This window comes from Gymnoscopelus braueri (assembly GCF_963280865.1).
Source record: "Gymnoscopelus braueri genome assembly, chromosome: 6".
In the NCBI taxonomy this organism is placed as follows: Eukaryota; Metazoa; Chordata; class Actinopteri; order Myctophiformes; family Myctophidae; genus Gymnoscopelus; species Gymnoscopelus braueri.
The window spans coordinates 51,483,197-51,499,025 of NC_137607.1; the positions used below are offsets into that span (position 1 = coordinate 51,483,197).

Sequence of the window (15,829 nt, forward strand, 5' to 3'; positions counted from 1 at the left end):
GCGTTCACACCCATCAATTACATCATCATTCAGTATCCATCAAAGAAGCACTATTTTCCGCATCTCACTGTCACAATTTACACATAAGTATCCATCCATTTTGTTTGCACTGTTGGCCTGGGGATGCTGTAGAGTGGACTACCAGAGTCACCGGCTACATCTTTTCTCCTGACAGCAAGGAGTTTCACCAGGAGAACAGACACTCTGACAAGGACAGAATTCCATGGCTTCCCATCCAAACAACACCAACTGTGTTCGTTGGTGCACCTGGCTAAGCCAGAGGCATCGCTTCCAGGAATCAAATTCAGGACTCTGTGCATGGTAAGACTCATTAGACATCAGTTGGACAAAATTCAACATTTAATCTCTTAAACCCTATTGATTGGGCTCCCCCAGGGGTCTATACTTGGGCCAGTTGTTTTTTCCCCTCTACACCAAATTTCTTACGCGTAGCATTGTGAGCATTCGCCAAATGTTTGACCCAGAATAGGGATGCAAAATTTCATGTGGTTAAGCCACAAGGAGTAAAAGTTTCAAGAATAAGAATCGAGTGGACATGCATGCCTTCTCAGTGACAAATTATCTATTGTTTGCCTCCCTCCTTGGGACTTCTTTCATGTCTATCATAAAATTAAGCTTCTATGAAATGAGCAGGAACAGGTTTAACAGTACACACTACAGTAGTGTTGCCATTCTCTTCCTGATTTCAGGCAGTATTTTTTATTTTATTTTCCAATATGTATTTATTGTAATGTCATCATGACAATAGGTTTGGATGTACTTTGATCACTTGCTGCTGCACATGTATCGTCAGATCGTAACCTAATGTGCCATCATTGCCCCATGTGCATAAAGACACATTGGGAAGGAGGTTGGTGAAAAGCAGAAGTACCCTTGTCACGACAGCATCAGGAGGGCAGCTTGACTGCAAGGTGATATGGGTAGACACATTTCATAAACTTTTACATTTAGGGAGTGTGAATGATTCATTCTGTTAAAAGTGCAGAGAAGGGTGGACCGGATGACTCTTGTGTAGCTCAAATATACCACTTTGTGTGGAACATGAATTGATGGCTATCATTTTTGTGAGGTTTTTTACCTATACACATAAATACACATACACATGTTCAATATTTAGACATGCTCAAGCCTCAAATTTTGAGGATGTTTGTGTTGAACATGCAGTGTTCTATTTCACTGTGCGCACACTTCACATTTATATTTATCAGCCTGTATGGGAGATGGAGTGTGTGATTTGATTTCTTGGATGATTGGATTGCTTGCAATTAATCATCATCATTGGATTGCTTGCAATTAATCATTGGTGATGGTGATTATTAGTATACTGATCTATACAGTATAGAACCAACAGATCAAAATAAACGATTAAGAGCCGACAGCTGCCTCCTTCTGCCTTCATAAAACAACCAGGCCTGTAAACTGAAGTGTTACGAAAGACCAGCATGGCCAGAGTTTATAAACTGAATAAAATAGAAATTATTTCAAGAAAGTGCCGATAAAATATTCTTCACAGTAATGTAACTAGATAAAAATGAACCTAATTTTATTTTACAACTGCATACTCTAAAGGTTCTGAAAAGATATAGACTACTGTATTATTTACAGTTCTCTTAGATATAAAAGAATAAATAGGTCATAAAAGAATAAATAGGTCATAAGCACCCTATGTCCATGTTCACTGCCTTCAAAACAAACACAAACCTGTTTGAGGCCTCCATGGACTGATTAATTATTCTGTTTGTCACGGAAGCACAATGTTGCTATGAATGGATTACAATGTTTATTGTACACATTTATGTCTATGGTTTAGGCATTGAGAAAGTACAGGTAGGTCTCCTGAGGAGACTGGGGATGGGCATAATTGTTACTGAGAAGGGAATAACTGGATTTATTTTCTTAACACTATTACTCCTCATGGTTTAAATAGGGCTGCATAACTTGAGGGCCTACTATAATGACACCATGTCACCATTATCGTAGTGGTGTGGACTCTGCCATCCACTTGACTTGGAGCGATTTTTAATACTATACATTCATGTTAAAGTTATAGATAGTGCTTGGTGTGGGCGGCCCTTTAGGCTTATTGAAAGTAATAGAAAATCATGATTCTAGGTTGCATAACTATGTAATCATGAAACTTGCTAATTCATACAACTTAATGGGTCAGCTGTTTGTACCCATTAACTATGCCGAACAGCTCAGCACGGGCACTCGCTCACCTAGGGGCTCGCTGTGGCAGGACTCACTGTCGAGGCACCCGCCTTGTTGTCAAGTGATGTAAATATCACAGTGATGGGGGCATGCTTTTGTTGAACTGGGGAATATAGGACAGTAAGGACACTATATAGCCTAATAAATGTAAGGGATGTTAAAAAAAGAGGTAAAAAATAAATCATCTGGGTGGCATAAACATAAAACACTCCACTGCAGAGACCAGTAACAAAGTATACACCCCGGTCAAACTATACCCGAGGTTAAAGTGGGCTAGCCTGTTTTATACCCAAGGGTATATTCTTCTGGGCTAGTCCAGTTTATACCTGGGGTATAAAACAGGCTAGCCAAAAATATACCCCTCTAGCCCAAACTATACCCCCCTTGTGTTTTTCATTTATTATGTTTACATCATAATTATTTTAGTAATGCATTATTAAGTCAAATCTCTATAACCCAGACTATACCCCCTTGTGTTTTTCATAAATAAGGCGCAGAACTGGAATTAATAATATACTGGATTTAGAGTTAAGCAATACCCCTTTAGTCCAGATCAGAACATATCCAGCTTCCCCAACCCTTTTTGTTAACTTATAGGTGAATAATACACTAGATTTAGTATTAAGTAGTACCTCTCTTGTCCATATCATTCCCCCCTTGTGTTTTGTCATGAATAAATCTGTGTTTCAATGTCCAGAGGTACCCCCCATCAAAATATATATTTTAGGTTTAAACCAGATATCTCTCCTGTCCAGTTTATACCTCCTTGTGTGTTTCATGAATAAGGTAATTTGAGTGAATAATGTGCTGAATTTCTACTTCTCTAGTCCAGGTTATACCTCCTTGTGTATTTAATATTTTTTCTACACATCATAATTATTTAAGCAATGCATTAATAGGTTACATCTCTCTAGTCCAGATCCCCCCTCGTGTTTTTCATAAATACATCTGTATTTCAATGTCCAGAGTACTGTAATATAATTATGATATACTATCAAGATAATATATTATCAAATAATAAACCTTTAGTCCAGACTAAATAAGGTGCAGTAACTGGAATGTAACTGGAATGAATAATATACTGGATTTCAAGTTAAGTAATACCCCACTAGTACAGTACTCTGGACATATTACCGTAATTTTCGCACTATAAGCCGCACCTGAATATAAGCCGCAGCAGCTAAATTGAATGATTTGTGCATATATAAGCCGCACTGGACTATAAGCCGCGGGTGTAAAATCCATAGATTTAGGAGGTCCCCTAGTGGCCATTAGCTGTAAAAATCCATAGATAAGCCGCACCGTTATATAAGCCGCAGGGTCGAAAAATGGGAAAAAAGTCGCAGCTTATAGTCCGAAATTTACGGTAATACAGATGTATTTATGAAAAACACAAGGGGTATAATCTAGACTAGAGATTGTGTTTAACGTGTTACTAAAATAATAAACACAAGGGTGGTATGGTTTGGGCTATAGGGGTATATTTGGGGCTAGCCTATTTTATACCCCGGGGTATAAACTGGACTAGCCCACTTTAAACCTGGGTATGGTTTGGCCGGGGGTAAACTTTGGGCTGTTACACCGGATAAATTACCCAGCAGTGGTGCCCCCGGCTTGTCCGGGCATACCAACGCACACAATTGGTAGTGTTTGCGGGTGGGAAGTGGTGAGGGATCATGTGATCATGTCTCTTTTGCTGCACTAGCCCTATACTGGTTGGTTGAAGTTTCTTTTCAGTGGAGAGGAGAACTGGGCAAAAGACATGGTTTGTAACTGTATTGGAGGAGGCACATGTTACTTTACCTTTTCTAGACCAAAACAGTATAGGGGTTGACCGCAATGGGGGCATCCCTATGTTTCCAGGGCCCTATGTTCCCCAGTTCTGACAAAGGGTCCTATGATCCTAGGGTCCTACTGTATGTTCCCCAGTTAAGGCCTTTGCAGACAGGGTACGATTTAACCAGCAGTTTTAACCGCATGCGAAAAGACGCACAAATCGAACTGGGTTCTATTGAAAAAAATAGGCACAGCAAATTCGGAGCCGGTGTGCATGAGGTCATAGAGAACCATGTGTTCTTTAAAAAAATTATATTGTCCGTTTATTCCGTGCGAAAAATCGCACCCTGTCTGCAAAGGCCTTTACATAACCAGTCCCCCATCACTGTGATTTTTACAAAACCTGGCAGAAGTGGAAATAATTCATGAGTTTTAGGAATACAAGATATTGGGAGTTGCTCAATGTCAAGAGAAAGAGTGGGTCCTGCCAAGTTAAAGGGATGGTTCAGCCAAATATGAATGACCTATTCCTTTTTCACACGACACACAAATGAGTTTGCCAGCAAAAAGCCATAGCTTTCTCCAAAACCACTGAGTTCTCTGGGCATTGACCAGGTAACAATCTCACTGCAACGTGTGCCTTTTCAACCAAAAATTTCAAGGAACTCAAGGAACTTTTACCTAGGGACTGCAGGGTTCTTGAATTTCTTTATTCCTGTATTTTGTTTGTGTTGCCTTTCGACTGCAGTTCAAGAGCTGTGAAGAAAGGTTTAAGTAACTCATACATTTGCAATAGTCAGGCTTGAGATACAAAAAAGGTGTTTATTTACTGTTGCGTGACTGTGATATTTGAATAATCTCCATTGCTAGGTTATCCATTATGCGCTTCCATAATTTATATATATCCTACTTAGCGAAATGTAATACAGCACATTCAGTGCTTGCCTGCAGTGTGTGTGAATGATTGCTTGTTTTTTATTAGTGTCAAGGTACTATACACAGTGATCTAAACTTAAATGAAATGTAATTTGTATACTATACACAATTTATATTCACATTTGTCCCCTCCAGGAGATGTACAATATTGAATAATAGAAGTCAACTTCAAACAATTACTGCCTCTGCCAAGGATGTCATGTTTTTGCTCCAATCTGTTGGTCCATCTGTCTGTTTGCAGGATATCTCAAGCCGTTATGAACAGATTTGTTCCACTTTGGTGGAAAGTTTGGTTGTGGTCCAATGAATCATGTTGATTGGCCAAAAGTACTAGTGGGCATGGCTTGTTGCATAAATGGACATATTGTACTGTACCTTCTGAGCAGATTCATTTAACCACACCACAATACTTTAAAAAAAGGTTTATCAAGGTTTATAAAAGGTTTATTTTTCCTTATAGACAAACTGCAATCCTCTGATACACATGAATGTGTGTGGTTTTCACCTTACAGTGAGGAGTTTCGCCAGGAGGGCTTTATGCATGACGAGAAACACAAGCTAGTTCTTCTCTCTGCTGAACAGGCACCCTGACCACACTGTAGTGCAGCAACAGAAATCACTCTCCCCTGCTGGCTTTCCACCCTCAGACATGCTCAATTGTGTTCAATGGAGCGCCCGGCCAAGCCGGATGCACCACAGAGGATTAGGATCCCTAGTCTCTGTGGTGAAGGGCAAGAAATGTTCCCCTGCACTACCCAGGATTCAGATATCTTTTGATACAATTCCTCATTTCGGTCTCGTCTCCTCCAATGCAAAGTAGCGATTGTACCTTTTATTGGGAAAAATGCATATACTGTATATGAACATATATTTGTATCTGTCAAAGGGATAAAACGCAATTAAGTTTGAGAGCTTGCGATCAGTGCAACATTTGCAGCTGCTGTTTTCCGGGTGGGAAATTATAAAACATTTTCTCTCACACCTTACTGGTCAAATATCTACTGCCACAAAAACCCTAATGGGCCTAATCCAAAGGCAAACCACAGGTTTCTATGGTTTCCTCTCCATAGAAACCTGGAGTGTTTCCTCTCCATAGAAACCTGTTGTAAAGAAACAGCTTATCGTGGCTAAACAGGACTAAATCAATGACTTACTGTAGGAACACACACTTTCTCTGATTCCTCCTTACTGGTCATACATTGGTGGTCATAGGTTATTGTTTTGGTACATTTAAGCCACATTTTAAAGTGTCCCTCTCAATCTTCTGTTTGTCCATCTAAACATGGCACGTGCATGTAATAAGGTTTCTTGTCAAATAAGTCCTAGTTCTAGAACCATTGTCTAAAGGGGGTTATTCCTACCTCGAGAGCAGACTTGTTATGCCCCATGCAGAAACTATGCCCCTTAAACCAAAATTGAGTTTGATTCCTGCTGTTGAAAAGAAAAAAATATACATTTCAGGGAAAGTTCCTTAGAACTGGAGAAGATCCTGCGGTCAAACCGGCTGTGACACTCCCAAATATAAACACAGAGTCATAGACACTGTACAGTACACACACAAAGAGCTCTCTCATGAGTCTGCAAAACGTCTATAAACAAGACTTTAATAATGGAATGACTTCATGTGACCAGTCCATAACCTCAGTGATCTATGATGTCAGTCGTCTCCATATTTGGAGCCCGGTTTGACTGAAATTGATTGCCATGCATACATTTTTAGTTTAAAAAGTTAAATATATACTGTATATATAAAAAACTAAATTTAAAAGAAGTTCCTTCCTTTGCCTACTGGCAGCATGCACAAGGAAATGTGGCTCTAATCGGTCCAGAAATTAGGCCCGGATAGACAGACAGGCTCTCAGCTGAGTCTGTCTGAGATGGCTCAGCCCCTAGGTGCCACGTGGTAAAATGTTAAGTGCTTGCTAAATATGTCAGATTTGTAATTCAACGTTATTTTTGGTTTGTGTGTGCCATTGTTCAGGCCTACTTATCTTCCTAATTAACGCTTAATTAGCTAATTAATTTGTAAATGCACTCTTGGTAATAAAGTAAAGTAATAAAGGTAACTGTCTTACTAATTAAGTTGAATGTTATTTTGATGTTAAATCAACTTACATCAAACTGAGCCTTTGTTTGTATCCCTTAATAGTAAATGGTTTCCATTCAGAATCTTTCAATTTCTCTTTGTGTAGGACCAGTTTTACATTCACTAGCTGTCGGTGGCAATGATTCTGTAAGACCTCTAGGTGGCATATTGGACCAACAGTACTTAACTGTATGCTTTATCTTTTTGTGCAATATGTGATTGTCTGTCCATAATATAGGAATTCGGCTACCAAACATGTTGGTTCACATAGCCCAGCAACTTAGAAATCATGCAAAATATGTTAATATTATCAGCAATGCCATGGTGTGCATTACCCTGCTGCCATAAATACAAAATAGAGAATTGTAATGAGTTGTCATGATGGAACCTTTGATTCTGGCTACTCATACTTGAATACACTGCTGAGTATCCTGGAATGTGGATTGAGAGAGTAGAGGGGGAAAACCTGAATAAAAAACTGACCTTTATAGAAGAATGTGAGCTATTGTTTGTCAGCACGACTCATTTAAGAATTCCTTGGCAGCATCTAACTGTGCCTGTGATATCATTTTGTGTGTGTGTGTGCGCGAGTGTGTGCGTGTTGTGTGTGTGTGCGTGTGTGCATGTGGATTTATGACTCATTGTGCATTCATGATTATGCAGGAGCCTTTTTTCCTTTCATCTTTTTCTCAGCTGTACAGTTCATTATATAGATCCTAATTATTTTTAGTAAATTCCAATAATTCCAATCCCATTTATGTTACAGCACCGTGCGTGCATATCCTTAATAATTTCATAAAAAACTAATCTTGGGCACATATTTTGTGCCCAAGATTTGTTTGTAGTGTTAATATCTGTCATTTACCTCTCCTGACGATCAAAGGTGTTGCTGTTTGGTCTTTCTACTCTGTGATTTGTTGAAGCAACAAGGGGATGTGTGTGTGTGTGTGTGTGTGTGTGTGTGTGTGTGCGCGCTGTATGTCTGTGTGTGTGTGTGTGTGTGTGTGTGTGTGTGTGTGCGCGCTGTATGTCTGTGTGTGTGTATGTGTGCGCTGTATGTCTGTGTGAGTGTTTGAGGAGTGGGGCGCACCCCTGCTGACTGAGTTGTTGTGATCATGGCTGAGCCAATCAGCTGGCTAGCACCATGACTCCCTGCTCCTTAATTGGCTGGTTTTCCTGGCGAGGGCTGCTGATACACAGAGCCAGACGGTTTTATCAGGGAATGAGCCAGAGCCACGGGGAGAGAGAGATAGAGAAAGGGAAATATTGAGGAAAAACTCTGAGTGGGAAACAGTCAAAAGCCACCACCTAGGGTTTGCATCAATAGAGAGAGAGCGAGAGAGAGAGGGAGAGAGAAAGGTCATTATTATTCACAGTACATTCTAGAGCAGACAGAGACAGTGTGCCTTCAGTCAGAGAGGAAACGAGTGTTTTTGCAGAGAGACAGTACAGCTCATCCTTCTCCCGTTTGCTGAATCCAGTGCCCTGAAAACAGACGACCAAGATGAACCACAGCTCCACTGAAGCAGAAGCAGTGACTGCTGAACCGCTGCGTTACCTCAGGTAAACTCACAGTTTCAAACTGTTGAATTCTGATGTGTTGTACTGTGCTGTTGCACTCAGACCTCTTGTTGGTCTCTATTCAATCATGTTGTTCTGTTATCCTCTGCCCTGTTTGGATTTGTTCTGTTCTGTTCTGTGACCTGTAGGATGCAACTCAATGTGCATTATCCGCTCCACTCTCCATGTATCTGATTGCATCTGAGTGTTTGTGTAGAGAGAGAGAGAGGGAGAGAGAGAGAGCCAGAGAGAGAGACAGAAAAAGAGTTATGAAAGAGGGGGCAGAAAGTGGTTTAAAATCAGGTGGTTATAATAAAACGCCAGACACCATGTGAGTGGTGATGATGATGGTGCTTGTTGTTATTATGGTGATGGGGATGATATGGGCATAATTGACCCTAAGTAATTGTTGGCATTCTTATCCATGCTTTCAGTGTCTTTCTGTGGTCTTTTCTCTGCGAAGAGAGATTTTAATTACATATATGATTCATCAATGTTATTTGAAGTATAATTTGATGTTATCAGGACCCAGGTTGACGGCTGCTGCAGACATTGTGTGTGAGTGTTGTACTGTATATTAGAGGCTTCATCAGAGGTTTGTTCCCCCGGGAACCTGTCTTGGGAGACCTACAGCATTAGATGTTATTTTCAGAGAGACAGACGGCAAGATCAATAATAAATGAATGAATCTCCGGATTTTACCGTGCCAGAGAGAGAGGGAGAGAGACAGAGAGACAGACAGAGAGACAGACAGAGAGACAGACAGAGATAGAGAGAGAGAATTTCACTGGGTGTTTGGCATGTATGCGTAGTTGCGTACTATATAAAAAGGCACACTTTTCTTTCTTGGACACAGGTACAAACACCAATGCACACAGAGTACACACCATGCACTTGTAAAATCTTCTATATAGTGTGAGCTGAACTCATCATCATCCAGGCATAATGTACGGATGCTGGCTGGATTGTGGTCCTCTGTATCTCTGCTGTCACTCAGTGGCCAGCAGCATTGATGGGCAGTCTGTGCTCCTTTGTTCCTTGCATTTTAATTTCCAGACTGGTGAAACTACTTCGGGGACCACACAAGTTCGGAATGATGTAAGTGGGGAATGATGCAAGTTGGGAATGTATTCCCCACACGGTTATACAATACCCATTGTACCCGTTATCAAAGTACTCTCTGTGCCCGTTGTTAGAGTACCCAGTGCAGTACCCACGGGAACCGGCCTACTCTGGAAAGTTGGGAATGCATGCCCCACCTGTTTATGCAATGCAATTGTCCTTGTTGATAACCTGTTGTACCCGTTCTCTGAGTACCCCGTGCGGTACCCATGGACTACCGTACGGCCGATCGACTAAATATGGAGATGGGGGAACCCTTATGTCGTCAGAAACTGCTGACGTCATGTTGATGACATACATGAGCATACGTGAATGGAGTTCCATTGTACATGCTTCCATGCTTCCATCCACACACAAGTTTGAAGTCATTTGTTCGGATGGTTCAGACAGACAGACAGACATACCACAGAACAGACAGAGATTCTGTGAATTTATAGATAGTGTTGGACCACACCATAACTTTGTATTATTTGTTTGGATCTTTCAATAGGTAAACAATTCCCTAAGCCCCTTTATTTCATTGCCTTTGCAGTACACACTTTTAGGTTAAATGTGGAAAATGTGTATACATTTGCCATTAAAAATACAAACATATTTGTATATACTGCATATATTTATTTACAGTTACAGTACATATACATTTTCCACGGTTACTGTAACATAATAGTACATCCTCATCTGTGTTAAATGTCAGTCAACTTTCATCTTTCCATCCGGCTGGTTTACTGTAAGCAAGGCTTGGCAATATGTGAACCTGGAAAGATTAGATGAGATTATATCTAATCTTGCTCAGTAATAGTAATGGATTATATAAAGCACACTTATTTATGTACAATGAAATTGTGATAATAAACATGAGATTAAATCACCTAAGTCATCCACATTGAAAATTTCCATAATGACTTGATTGGATTATACAGAACCTCTGGGTAATGCATATGGCTTAAGGAAACAGAATGTTATAAGTTATTGTAATTCATCCTCTGTAAATGGGACATCCCCCATGGCTGGCTGAAGTTGCATGCTCACACGCAGTCTGTGTACTTGTGACAACAATAGGTTCACAGATCACATCATGTATTTCACTCCAAATATAGCATAGATCTGCTATACTTGCTGTTTTCTTCTTTCTTCAAACATTGCTTGAAGAAAATGTTTCTTCAAAAATGTTGTAGTGAAAAAATGGTCTGTCTGTTGGTTTTTATAAATATTGAATCAATGAAAAGCATTAACAAGAGCTTGTGAATAAATGATAACTACATTGGATCGATTGGAACATACGGTAGGTTCTTCTTTTCCATTTTCTGAAAAGTAACAGTTTTGGACATGCAATGATATGAAGGGTGCAATGTTCTTGTGACATGTACAGTATAAATGGAAGGTTGGACCAACTGTACTGTACGTTTGACATTATGGGTTTGAGTCTTGTTTACGATATATCCACCCCGCTCTTGTTCTGACCCTCCACCCTCCATTGGTAACTTTGGCCACAATACAATGTACTGTATGTTTGTTGGGAAATGTCCTTGCTTTGGTGATTTTAAGTAGATGCCACTTCCAGTGGTGGACAGTAACAAAGTACATTTACTGGAGTAATGTACTTAAGTAAATTCTTTGAGTTAGTATTTTTAGATACTTAAGACTTTCGCTCACCTACATTTCAAAGACAAATATTGTACCTAATAAGGTACATTATGAATTAACCACTTAAAGGGGTAGACCACTCATTTTCAACATTGAACTATGTCTTTAATACACCTTAGAGCTGTTGTGTGGAAATAAGGAAAAAGTCTCTATGTTGCCTAAAACTGGATAATTGATTGAGGTCATGTGATCACTGACATATGCAGGGTGTACTTTTGACTGAGGGGGCGGAGCCAAAAGTACACCCTGCGTATGTCACTGATCACATAGCCTCGGAAACCCAGGCTTTTTTTTTTGTTACAAAAGAAAAAAAGCCTGGGGGAGCGATGCAGGAACGATGGTCTTGGACCTTGTTATCTCCTAACCAATCAGAGTGCAGAGGGGCGTCGCTCTAAATTTGGTGACGTCAGCGTGCTCCGTGCACAGGCCGAGGGGGGGAGGGGAGGGGAGGCGGGGACATAGATTGGTGAAGCAATAGGAAGCCACGCACAAATCCGGGCGGCTGTGTTTGGGTCCGCCCTTCAAGACCATGGATTGAGCTCGTAGCCTCAGGCTACTGATCACATGATCTCAATCAATTATCCTTTTCTAGGCAACACAGAAGGGGGGGGGGACTTTTTCTTTTTCTTTTCTTATTTCCACACAACAGCTCTAAGGTGTATTAAAGATATAGTTCAATGTTGAAAATGAGTGGTCTTCCCCTTTAAGCCGTATTTCAAATATATTGAAAATGGCATATCTGACGCATTGTGAGCTTGTAGACCTTGGAATATGAAAAAACGTACTGATCCGTCTTGATCAAATAACTACAGATAATGTGTACCGATTTCTGTGATGTTTGGACAGAATCTGGCCTGGCCGAGACAAAAAATAAAGTGTTGAAAGAATTGAGTTCTCTAGCTGCAGTAACAGCTACTGTAGGTCAGAGTATTTCTTCCTGTGCCATGGAGAAACCACAAATGGATCAGATTTGATCTCTCACTGTCTCTATCTCTTTTCTCTCATCTCATTCTGGGGCTCTTACCCAGAGCAGTGTAATAAAACATGCTAGATGTGGGGCTCAATTGAATTGATTTAAAACACATTAAATCACACGGACCCGGCCTAGATACTGTTCCCAGAGTTAAAGCAAAACATGTTGCAGCATTTAGTTATTATATGACACAATTGGAACAGACTTGCGCCAACTCTGACAACTTTTAAATCCGGGTTGAATGCTTTTATAAAAATAAAAAAACTTTTGACAATATATTTTTATGCAAAATGGTGAGATTAAAGTTGTGAGTACAAAATGGTGAAATTTAGGGTTGTGAATTGAATGTATTGTGCTGTAGGAAGAAAGGAAATAAAGAAACATGCATAGTAAAGGACTTTGGGCCATCAATACATTCAGGGTGAGTGTAAAGTGCCGAGGGGACACTAGAACATTCAAGTAATATTCTAGTCATCCACAAGCTCTGTTCAGAGTGGGTTTGTAAAAACCTTGGGGTCTGGGACTCCAAATAATGTTCTGGGAACATGTTAGTGTTGAACACAAAACAAGTAATGACATCTTGGTAAGTGGTGGCTGAGTAAATGTAAATGTTCTGCAATAATTCTGACGAATACATTTTATTGCTGATAGTATACGACTTGTCTGAGTAGTTGAGCAAGAACAACTATAATTGCACTTTGACCTTCTTTTCTTCTATAATTTTTTCTTTGCCTTTTTATGCCTAGCTGTATTTAAGGTGACATTGTCAACCTTAGAGCCCCATGCTCCCTAGTGGGGCTACAAATGAAAAAAGGGGAAAATTAGAAATTATTATTAGCAGTTAGCATTATGGGGTACTTTCCAAACCCCAATGCTGAACTCTGTGCAGCATTATGGAGTATACAATTCAATTCAATTCAATTCAATTCAATTTTATTAAAGTGTCAAATCACAACAAGTTGTCTCAAGACACTTTACATGTAGAGAAGAGACCCGACATCCCACCCTGAGCAAGCAATTTTGCGACAGTGGCAACGAAAAACTCCCTCTTAACTGGAAGAAACGTCAGGCAGACCCTAGGCTCTAGGGTGGCGGCCTTCTGCCTCGACCGTGTCGGGGGAAAGAAGAGAGAGAGAGGGAGAGACAGACAGAGGAGAGACAGAAAGAGATACAGTGCAAGTAGTAACAATAACAATAGTAGCAAGTATAATAGTGTAAGATAGTATATGATAATATAATATAGTACAGCAATAGTGTGTATGCAGTATATAATGGTATAATAAAAGAATGTTAAGATAATATACAGTATAGTGTAGTGGTATAGTGTAATGTAGTAGAAATCCACGGTCGTGCTCCATGGCAGATAGCCTCTAGTATTTTAAGTGCAGTCATTGTTCAGCCACACTAGCTGTAGTGTCTGAATTTGTGAACGGAAAGTAGATAGCCATAAATGTCAGCGGTACTTCTGAGCTAAAGGTCAGTGCTCTTTAGTCAACCAGCTGTTGCCAGAGATTTGTCCCAACTCACAATGTAGATGTGAGATGAAGGCACTTACAGTAGCTGCTGAAACGTATTTCTTCCCTTTTTTCCCTTCTTTCATTAATGTCCTAATAAATTATTGCATTGGAGCTATGAGGTTGTGGCTATACTTTTATATATTGTTATACTTCTTTGTTGGCTGGCACTGCATCACTACAGGTGAGCGTTACTGCGTTTCATCTGTTTGGACTTTTCCTTTCTCACAATAACATTTTTTTTGTCGTCTTGTATCGTTTTTTTACCCCCAACTTACCATTGCTGCAGAAAATTGGAAATACAACTCTTTACTGTCCCAAGACGGACATTTGGTGTCTAGACATGGGTTAAAATCACACATTAACTTACAAAGCATATACTTTATGAACAAGCAAAATAAAAGGATACCATTATAGGACATCAGGCGGAGCCACAACATACCCTATACAAAGAAGAAACAAGGCTTTATATAAGAGAATGGTATTTTTCCAGGGATTGATTATATTTAGCATGTTAAATTGAATTAACCTAAGCGACATGCCATTCTCATGTCTTTATCTCATTTCCTGGCTGTTCCTCTCACTCCCTCCGTCTCCTCTGGCACAGTTTCTGTTCTCCACCCACCATCACCCTTTCATCCACAACTCCTTTCTGCCTACCATTGGTTCTTTCCGTCTGTTGTTTTTTTCTGTTGTCTTTGTCTGTTGTCTGTGTCTATTGCCTGTCTCATAAATGTTTCTGCTTGCCTCTCTGTCTGACCATCTGCCTCTCTGTTTGTTGGTCTGTTAACTGTTTACATGTCTGTCTGTTCATCATCCATTCTTTTGGCAGTCTGTCCCCACGGCTGTCCGTGTCCCTAACTTCTTGTCCTTCCCTGGCTGTAATACCCTTGGCTTATTGCTATTCCTCTGGCTTGCCTCCTTCAACCCAGATCCCTGCCACCCTTCCCACTCTGGCACCTCCATTTAGCCGTGTGACAGCAGAGACACTTGTATATAGGCCATCTATAATGATGAAAGCAGAAAAGAAGAAGGGCGGAGAGCGAACACGAACACAGAGAAGATTTGTTCCCAGGCAATGGTTCGATCCGCACAGTTACTCCGCTATCAAAGTCCGATTAGCCATGAGAGCTCTCAATTTGCCATGTTTGGAGTGGGTGTGCGTGTGTGTGGGTGACAGAGGGGCAAAGTGAGGTGGGCTCAATTGAATTATGGGCTCTCAGCTCGACATCTTTTATATTTTTTTATGCTGCTTTACATGGATGTGATGAGGAGGATACAGACAAACAGTGATAACACGCCCATGCGTAAAAGCACACATGCAGGCACATTACGTGTGTATGGGTGGGTTCCAATAAGAGAGCTGATGGAACACACACACACATGCACATGTACATGTAGTTATTCAAGGCAGTGTCCCTAGTTTTTTGGCTGTCTTTCTGCTGAGCTGCGAGCTTTACTTTTTATTGCGTGGTAGTCTTTGATAGCTCTTTTATTCTCACTCTGACACAGCTCTGCTGACTCATGATTAAATTAGCCTTCCACAAGGAGCTTGTCCGTGCTTTGTTTCTTGAGGCCAATTTGAGAAAGGATTAGAGACCATTGTATAGAGAGTTATATCCTCATTATATTCCCAGTCGTGATGTTGTTCATTTGCAATATTTATACTAGGCGTGGTACATTTTAGAAGAGCTTCTCAAGACTAGTTTTGCTTTCCCATAACTCTGAATCAAGATAATTAACAAACAAAACAACGTGTTTACCCAGTAGTCAAGAATAACTTTTCATTTTATAAATAGCACATATACATACATTTGACATAATACAAAAAAATAAAATAAAATAAAAAATGATATGATTACAAAAATGTCATTTGATATTCTGGTTGATTGATTAATTCATTAGTATTGTTTAACCCTGTGTTTATAATTTGTGTGTTGTGTTTGTGCTTATTTGCTGTCTCAGTCAGTATCCTCAAAAGGCATC

At 40.1% G+C, this 15,829-nt stretch overlaps 1 protein-coding gene across 1 annotated transcript in view; it reads left to right on the plus strand.

Moving 5' to 3' along the window:
• Nucleotides 1-203: 203 nt before the first annotated feature.
• The window catches only part of yjefn3 (YjeF N-terminal domain containing 3), an 86,724-nt gene continuing 71,098 nt past the window's right edge, over nucleotides 204-15,829 (plus strand). Inside the window, exons 1-2 of the mRNA XM_080430352.1 lie at nucleotides 204-321; nucleotides 8,512-8,593. Coding sequence (XP_080286478.1) covers nucleotides 8,535-8,593 — 59 coding nt within the window. The 5' untranslated portion in view covers nucleotides 204-321; nucleotides 8,512-8,534. The remainder of the gene's footprint in view (nucleotides 322-8,511; nucleotides 8,594-15,829) is intronic.